The 9,939-nt window shown below is 39.2% G+C and overlaps 1 protein-coding gene across 1 annotated transcript in view; it reads right to left on the bottom strand.

The window, feature by feature from the left end:
• Nucleotides 1-204: 204 nt before the first annotated feature.
• SH3YL1 (SH3 and SYLF domain containing 1) overlaps nucleotides 205-9,939 on the bottom strand; it is a 46,351-nt gene continuing 36,616 nt past the window's right edge. Inside the window, exon 10 of the mRNA XM_080340986.1 lies at nucleotides 205-532. Coding sequence (XP_080197112.1) covers nucleotides 333-532 — 200 coding nt within the window. The 3' untranslated portion in view covers nucleotides 205-332. The remainder of the gene's footprint in view (nucleotides 533-9,939) is intronic.

Genomic DNA, 9,939 nt, shown 5'->3' with positions numbered 1-9,939 from the left:
GTAATTTTTCAGCATGTCCAGTTGTAAATTGTTTGCAATTTTTCTCTCATGTAAAAATAAATCCATTTAGTAAGACAGAATTGAAACTAGACACAAATTAGAGTACTCTTAATATGGCAACTTGCTTAAAAATAAAACTTCACTGTAAATTGACCATCACCTACTGTTTATTTAAGAAATAAATTTAGGGAAAAGTTAGGGTCATTTAATGCATTTCAATTTTGTGTTAGGATAGCCTTGAGCAAAAATCTCATTCTAATAAAATCTGAAAAGTTAAAGTATATTTTTCAGTTTAAATATATTACTGCTTCAATATTTTCTTCTATACAAATTTAGCTGTTACTTATGGTAACATAATTGGCTGGAAAGATGCCAGTTTGTCCTCCGATTCTTCCTTCCCACCAGTCAAACTGGGAATTAGTTTTGGTCGTGACTGTGATTTTGTCTCCAGCTTTGAAAGTCAAGTCACCTGGCTGTTGTCCTTCAAATGAATAAAGGGCTGTCACTTCTACTGGATTGCTCCAAGAGTTACCTGAAGGAAAAGAAATTAAATAAAAAGGAAATTACTAAACTGCAGCCACAGTAAGTCCTTAAATACACTATTATTAAATGGCAGTAGAAAACATTGACAAAGACACCAAAATAACTTATATGAACATATAAACTGTTGATAAAAAAACCCTTTCCTGTCCACTACATTCTTAGGTAAGTGAAATTTGGATTCTAGCCTACCAGTACAGTCTATTTAATAAATAAAGTACTGCTGTACATACAATAAAGATCAGTATTTTTTTCTGTATGCCTCATATGGTCAGAGATATTGGGGGAAAAAAGCAACACATTAAAGAAAGTGTGAGTACTTCCTGAAAGATTGCTGAACAGAACAACTTTCAAGTGTTAGCTTTGGTATGCATTGTCTGTGAAAGTCTCCTCACAGAAATTACAAAACTTAAAGCAGTGATTTTGATTTTTGAACAATATTCAGAATACAAGATGGTAAAATACAAAATAACCACAGTATTTCCCTTCTCTTTCCATAGTGTTTGCAGTATCTAGGATTTTGGTGTATCTCACACATTGAAGAAAACACACAAAACATGCTAGTGGAAAGAACTGATTGTGGTTTGACATATCGGAAGTGACTTGGCTCGCATAGTAGTATTTTAGACTACATATACAAACGGCTTTTGTTCTTTTTCCACCAGGCTCCTATATAACTATTTAAGTCCTTAGCTGAGGTTGGACTCATGCCATGAATCTTCTGATCTAGAGTTAAAATCACCCGAAGTCTTGGATACCATTATCCAGCCTCCACTCTTGTTGATATAGCGATGTTTATTACTATTAAACTTTCAATCTAAGTGACTATCTTCAGTTTCCTTGTTTGCTCTCAATTCCTTTAACTGTCAGAACAATACAAGGTAGTTGCATTTGTTCAATGTCTCACATGAATGCACCTAAAATGGAAGACTAGTTAAGAGAAAATAATGAAGTTGTTTACATGGTCAGATGGAGAGACTTCAGGTTGTATTGCTCATACAGACATGATAACGGCACAAATGCTCAAGCATGCAAGATTAAAGGCTTTTAGCATTAGCTGTACCTGCTTGCTGCCAGAACTGTGTTGCAAAAGAGGAAACCCAAACTCTTTTTAGTCTAAACATTGCAAGTACAGAGCTAGAAAGGATGGTGAGAGAAGCATCAATACAACCTTTCTTTTGGCAGTCTGTCATCAACAGCCAATACCCACAGAACTTTTCTTCTAGTTGCTTTTATCACTCAAAAAAGAAAGAGGAAAAATCCTTTTGTGCCCAAGCCTCCCCAATACAAACTATAGCCAAAACAGGACAGACAGAGAAGAACAATGGACTACAAAGCTATGCATAAACAGCACAGATTTTTTTCCGAGCAATTGTCAATATATATTTTCATTCCATACACCAGTTCTTTGCCTTCATGATCTGCATTTGTAGCAATCCTCAAAACTTAATACAAAAATGTTTGGCCATGTACTGGGAGAGTGTTGGTTGCAGAGAAGGCAAATGCTGATTTCCTTGGTCACACAGTTTCTCTCTCCTGATAGCTATATTCATGACCTAAAGTCACACACCACTATTTCTCACTATTTCTTTTGATGTGAAAGCACTTTCTGGTTTAACTGAAATTGAGTTATTTTTCTTCATGCAGTTAGAAACTCCTCTTTGTTTTTTTTTGTTTTGTTTTTTTTTTTGCAGCTAGTACAGTTGTTTGGATTTAGTTTAAGAACAAGAAGGTAACAACCTGGGACAGAGCTAATGTTTTTCTTCAAGTAACTTTCCAGTGCTTTTGAGTTTAAATGAAGAGACTGTAAGAACTTACTATTATCTTAGCTGTTGTCTGGGAGACCAAGGTCTTTCTGGGCCTTCTGTCTGCAGGTGTAAGGGGAAGGGTGGCATAGATGGGATAGACCTTGACTGACATTCAGGCTAGCCAATGAGAATATTCCATGCCATTAGCCTCATGCACAATTTTTAATGTGACTTGGGTTTTCCGTCTGGGTTCCAGCAGAACTTATTCTGGTTCTGCTCCATTTCGGTTGAGTTCCATTCAGGAATTCCTTCCGTTTGATCTTTTGCCGTTCTGCTGTTTTGCAGTTGGCCTCTGGGCATTTCTGCCTTTTTCTCTCTCTCCCTGGGATCAGCAGTTCAGGACCAGGGTGCTCTCTCTTCCCAGGACTGGCTGGTCAGTGAGGACAGAGTTTGTGAGGAATTGCACTGAGTAGTTTTTATTTTATATTTTATTTTCATCTTATATAGGTTATTAGTAGTAGTAGCAGAAGTATATCAGTATTGTTTTGTTATTTTATTGGACTGTTTTCATCTCAATCCATGAGTTTCTCCCTTCCCTTTTGATTCTCTGCCCTATCTGGGGGTCAGGGAAGAGAGAGTGAGCGGGTACTGTGGTTTTGATTGCTAGCTGGAGTTAAACCACAACAAAACCAAACCAGACAAGAATACCCACATATATTGGGTCCTTATCTTTACCAGTTACTTCTACTAAAAAAGGGCAACAATACAGCTTTTCTAAATATCTTTCTTACTTTCACACTTGAAACCCTGACAGATTGGGTACTCAGCAATTACGTGATCTTCCTCCAAGAATTCAAGCATTTGATGCAGACAGGATGATATAATGTGTTCCCATGCAAAGTGTGGTTTGAAGCTAGATATTTTGATTGAGGAAATCATAGCAAAACCCACAAAAGTAAAAGATGCTTTGACCTTTTACTCCTAGTTTTAATTCAAGAACAATAAGAAAACATTAAGATGCTAAGACATGAAAACAGTTTGGACTCCATTGCACACAAAAGGGAAGATGGGGTGTTTTACCTTGTTGCCACATTCAGGCAGCACACACTGGTGAAAGTGCATTTTATGTTATGGCACAGGCTGCAAGTTCTTATCCTTTGAGTTCCTAACCATATGTGTTTCCATCACCTAAATGTTCAAAAGGATAACCACTCAAGGAGAATTAGAGCTCTTATATATTGACCAAACTATGTTAATATACTTGGAAAAATTAGATAATCGACATCACAAGAGACTGAAAGTGCTAGAAGTGACTGTGAGAGCTTCTTTTCATTACATGCAATAGAAGAACTGTTACCCCACTTTAACATTTGGGACATGTAGCAAGGGCAGCAAGTAGTAGTTACCTCCTCCATAGCTGAATTTGCTTTAAGAGTAGGACTATAATACGTTTTACACAAACTACTGAGTATAATGAAATAGGCTCAGTAAAAGTAGGAAGAAAAATTAAAGGAAACTAGACACAGCTTAAAGCATGAAAAGGTGGAACAAAAGAAGTGTGTGTGAGATGTTAAAGTGCAGGAGGGTGCTTGATGCACCACAATCATACCTCCAGCCACTGTTAGCTCAGTCATACGAACAAGATTGTTTTATGCATTTTCCTTCCCACTTTTTGGCCCTGTGGATGTGTATATTTCCAAACATGCAGAAATCTCAAAGCACTACATCCGACTGTGAACGCTGATTTCTGAGTTCTTGCCCCATTTGCTACCATTTCTGGCTTTATTCTTGGCAGCTATTTCACCAAAATTCCTATTTAATTTTTCCTAGCAGTTCTTTTCTATACTATAGTTTCATTTTATTTCTCACAAAGTTTCTAATCCCAGTGCTTTACTTCTGTACTTTTGTAGCATGAAACAGATAAAATTCCATAGCTATTGCCTCCAGGTTGCAGCATCCCATGCTTCATAGCTATATGGATCATCCTAACAAATGTGTAACTTAAATGAATGCACTGTTATGAAATCTACCACATATACTATAAGGGCGATCTATTTCATGTTCTTGTTTCCCAATTTCAGTTTTACAGGAAAGCGTTTTAAAAAACAGTTGTTATAGTCAACAAGAAGATTGCTGAATGCGAGTATTGAAACCACATTTGCAGCTCACACAAGATGGTGCTACAGTGCTACATACAGCATATGATACTGAAATCATTGAGATTTATGAGCATGCACACTGAAATAAAAATAAATTACATTGTGGAAAATCCTTAATTAATGGTATCTGAATACACACAGCACACTTCTACAAACACAGTGGTCAAAACAGAAATACAGAAATTTTGGCTGAAGAGCAATTAGTGCAGCAGCCAGCATACATATTCAGTGCTCTAGCACACATGGGTATGGCGTATGCTGGATAACAAATGGCTCCGACCACAACATCCTTTCATTTCTATTCATTTTTACATACTATCATGATCTGAACTTTTTTGCTAAGGACTACTGCTATGGATTAAGGACATGATGAGGTATAAACTAGAGTGAATTTGCAGCCTCTTGGGCATGCTGCAGTATCAGCTCCAGAGAAAGGGCAATAAAACTGTCTTTAATCACAGCACATTTACCACAGATTCAAAGCATTCTCTAGAAAGTTTCTACAGAATAGATTCTCTGGCTACATTTCTATTAATCGATTGAAGAGTGCCAGAGCTTTGCTTTGACTTTGAGGCCAACTGGCATAGACTGGTCACACACATACTAGTAAACGCTCACCATCCAGAGAGAAGAGCCACATCTACTGGTTTCTGTGCTGGTTTCCACTACCTACTGGTTTCTATGCTGGAGTAACTCCTAATGCTTTCTAACAACACGACCACATAGGTAACCGAATTATAGTGCTTGGGCACGTGCCTTTACATTGTTTAATTTACTAGTAGATATAGCCCCTAGTTTCACATTCTAATATGAAACTATAAAATATTAGCAAACCCATAGGCTGATTCTAAGACTGGTTTTCAGAGAAAACCAGGTATTTTTCATCATTTTGGGTTCAGCTTATTATGCTTGCAAAAACTAGAACCCCATCTGTGGCTCTCAAATTCAGATTTACTGGCATAGATGTAAACATCCCCATGCCACTGAATGCCTAATGCTGAAGATCTTGCAGAAGAATTATATAAAAGCTATAGTGCTGCTTTTGGTCATTGACACAGCAATAAAACTGAAATAAGTTTCATCTGCTTTGCCTTGGTGAGATTGCTAAACATCCACTTTGCAAAATCCGCTAATTGCCAGCAATTAGAGAGCTAGCATGATTTTGTGGGTCATATGTACACACATTTGATAGAAACTAAGTGGACTAATACCAACTGTTACTACTGGTTTTGCATTAATCTAAACCATATTAAGGAGATTGCACAAAAGGAGCCCTGTGACCACCAATGAGCCATCTGATCAAGGGTACTGGTGACTGGCAGGGTAATCCTGTTGTTGACTGTCCATATATTACGTACTTTCTGCTAAATCTCTACTTTGGTAAATGGGCTGTGGGTCTGGTTTCTTTTGAAGTCGAAAGGTTATAACATTGCTTCTATTGGGAAGCAACATACCATACAAAAATGAGATTGTCTAGGTAGACACATTTTGCCTTGAAACTGAATAGTCTCTATCTTTCTCATTTTTTGTGCAACCTTTAGAATGCATGGCTATAGTTTTTGTTATTTAAGTATCAATCTATTCTGTAAAGAAGTAGAGAGGATGACTGCAACTGCCACACAAAATGTTGAAAGTCAGATGAATCTCCAGCATCAGAGATGACAGAAGTTGAATAGTGCTGGCATAAAACCTCCACCAAAAAGCATCAGCTTACAGAAAAGCTGTCACAGAATTCTCATTGGTTAAATGGAGACATATAAAACTAAGCAACCACATGAACCCTGTTTGTGCAGCAGAAGTAAGAGAAAACCAACAAACAGATCAAATGAAGGAAAACAACTACCAGATCTAGGCAGATGCAAACATACATGCTTTTAAAACCAAATATATCGAGCATCAAAAAGGTTTACTGTCACCGTGTTCAGAGGCACTGAAAGTTTTGGGTGTTGCTCATAGGTTTAGGATGAGAACTTTAACTGACAGAACTGACAGAAATCTTAGTTCTTTACTCACTATAGGACACTGGGCTTTTGTTTGGAAAAGATTGGCGTTGTGTTTATAATTAGAGTTCAGGAAAGAATCCAAAGCAGGGTGAAGAACTAGGTTAATTACTAAGTCCTGCAAATCTCTGAGTGAAAAATGATAGTTAGTGTCTGCAATAATTAGGAGTTTATAGGAAATCTCAATGGCCACCCTTAGCAAATGGTCTGGATAACACCACCTGCTAAGATATAACTGTGAGTGCAAATACTGTGTGTGTGAACATACACATATATTGATTACACTAAACTGCCTGAGCATGTTTGCCCCAAATTATCATGTTAAAAAGGAAGACTATTATCAACTGGACATGTTAAAGAGGAAGACAACCATTAGCTTGATTCCACAGCTTTACAGGAGCCAGCAGCATGTTGTTGCAGCAAAGGCAGCAAACAGCATCCTGGGCTGCATTAGGCAAAGTATGGCCAGGGAGTCAAGGGAGGTGATTTCTCCCCTCTACTCAGCACTAGTGCAGTCACATCTGGAGTGCTGGGTTCAGTTCTGAGCACCTCAGTACAAGAGAGGCGAGGACAGAGTCCAGCAAAGGGCCATGAGGATGATGGGCTGGAGCACCTCTCCTACGAGGAAAGGCTGAGAGAGCTGGTACTATTCAGCCTAGGGAAGAGAAGGCTCATCAGTGTCTATAAACAGCTCAAGGGAGGGTGGAAAGAGGACAGAGCCAGGCTCTGTTCAGTGGTGCCCAGTGACAGGACCAGAAGCAACAGACACAAACTGAAACACAAGATATTTCCTCTGAACATCAGGAAACACTTTTTTCCTGTGAGAGTGACTGAGCACTGGCACAGGTTGCGCAGAGAGGTTGCGGAGTTTCCACCCTTGGAGGTATTCAAAAGCTGTCCGGACAAGGTCCTGGGCAACAGGCTCTCAGTAGCCATGCTTGAGCATTGGGGTTGGACCAGATGATCTCTAGAGGCCATTTCCAACTTCAACCATTATGTGTTTCGTGAAAAGCTTCAAAGAGAGTTTTGAAACAAAGTTACCTTGAAGTATAAAAGCAGAATGAAAGTTTGTAATTGGAGGGGAAGATAGCTTGGACTGGAACAGCAGTAATCAAAACCAAGTGTGACACAAATGGAAGTCACCTTGCCAGCATCACCCCTGCCTAGGCCAGGCAGAGCAGGCTCCCTGTCAGACACTGTGACCAGCCTGTCCCCAGCTAAGAGAGGGCCAGCCTGGGGTGCCCCCAGTACGGACTTGCATCTCTTTGTATGCATGTGACCTCGTGGTGGGGCTTTCTTGTCAATGTATTAATCAGTGTGTTTTGTAGGGAGCTGCATGAGCACACATAGAGCTGCAGCACCCACATCTACAACAAGGGGTTTGTGCAAGGAGGATGGCCTGCACTGGCAGAATAAACTGTGTGTGCTCATAACCCATACTGCCTCTGAGATGGGATGTGTGTGAACGTAAAGCTTTGTACACACAACACTTGCTATGCATGCATGCCTGGAAGTGCAGTGAAACTTCGGAGGTTGCATTTAGAAACCTCAGGTGTTTATTAACTTTTATAGTTGTCTAATATTGTCAGTTATTTGTTGTAATGCTGATATTGATCCTGGATGTATACTTCACAGATTACTAGCTAATTATCTGTCATTAGTGAACTAATAAAGCACTTTGATCCTGATTTTGGTTTAAGCTATATGATCTGAGAGGTATTTCCCTGTGACAGTTCTTGCAAAAGTGTCTTTTCCCGCAGCAAATATTAGGGTTCAGACTGACTGCCTCACAGCCATTGCTGACCTTTAACTAATGATTATAATGAAAGAACTTATTTAACTGCTGATCTAGTAAGGAGGGCAATTATGCATTGTGATGATGAAGCTAGGATGAGAGCAGGAATTCAGATACATAATAAAAAGCTGAGTTCACTAGCAGTCCCATGAGAAGCTAGGATGACTTCTTATTTTCAAAACCAAATCAGTTTAGTCTATGACTGACAGCGTGACTGGGCTACTGTTAAGGTTAAGACTGGGATCAGAGTTTCATGAAGTAAGGGGCTGAAGAGAAAGATTCATTGGTGGACAAGCAATATCAGGAATGAGATGAGGCATTATATGGCAAGAGTATCTTACAGATATTTCTGGATTAGCCATGTTTATCAACTGACAGAGGTAGATCTGGAAACTAAAAGATAACATTGGATCCTTGCAGGACAGGTGAGGGATAGAACAAGAGCGACAAATGTCTAATGGTTTATACTGAGGTGGATATGAGTTACTGCCTTACAGTCAAAGTCAGCTTTAAGAGTGGAACTAGAATCTGAGTATGGAATCCAGTCAGCAACAGTTAATTCAGCTTCTGCATTCCCTGTTAGTAAGGGTCTGCACAGGAACCGTTCTTACAGTGATTACTGCTGCCCCACTCCTTCATATTTGCAGACTTGAGGATTATTGAGCTGTATTTTGGGCAGGAACTGCAAGCACCTAAGAGAATATAGTGCTTTAGAATATGGAAGGCAAGAGGTGGGTAAAGGAAATAGCATGCAGTAAATTCTGAAGGCATCAGGGTACCTCCTAATGACAGGGATTGCTTCCGAATTAGTGCTAGGGCTCATGACAGTAGGAACTAAAGACCTAAAATTTTGACTTGAGGAATGCAGCAGCACTGGGCCACAATGATGCTTAAAGGCAGGGAGAGAAATGGCTTAAGTTTAACTCTGAAGCAGGTAGGTGAATCACTAAGTTCAATGTGTAATACTCTCAAGGATGGAATGAAAGCTGGATCTGGCAGGGAGTGCTTTCGGTTCTGTTTGAGTTCAAAGATACACTTCACCTGAGTGTCAGTGGAGGAATGTAAAGGATGGGCAAAGTGATAGGGCAGGAAATTAACTGTGAGGCAAGAAATGAATCTAGGTGAGAGTATAGGAATATTGAATTTGAAAAGGTCAGGGAGAATGATGTTACAACAATTGAATCATAACACGACAAAAGCCTGGACAGAAGTGAGATTGAAAGAAAGGGCTGCATCCTTGAAATTATATTCAGAGAACAATCTATAGGAGGACTCATTGCTCAGAAAGTGAGAGCTTCTCAAGAAATTCTACTTGAAGATCACGTGCTCTGCAGTGATCAGCAACAAGCACTTTCAGATTCTATTTGACCATTTTTAGCTTGGATTCATCATTAGTTAACAAAGGACTACCAGAGTAATGCAGGAAGAGATGGATCTGGAACAAGGGTAGTTATGAGTTGTCTGCAGAAAATGTTATCTAGCAAATTAAAGGGGACAAAGGATAACTAGCTGGAAAATCTTAACAGAGAAATAGAGGACTGATAAGGATGCCTTCTCGGTGACACACTGGAAATACAGATGTAAAGGCGATTACAGACATAGGCCAGCTCTGGAATTCAGGGAGAACAAGTATTACCAAAAAAACCCAGAAGATGACAATTAACCTATCAGGTTAAGGGAAGATAAACTGTGATTTT

Source organism: Nesoenas mayeri (genome assembly GCF_963082525.1).
Source record: "Nesoenas mayeri genome assembly, chromosome: 3".
Taxonomy (NCBI): Eukaryota; Metazoa; Chordata; class Aves; order Columbiformes; family Columbidae; genus Nesoenas; species Nesoenas mayeri.
Note: the sequence above shows the minus strand (reverse complement) of the source record. Positions and strands in the feature narration are given on the sequence as shown.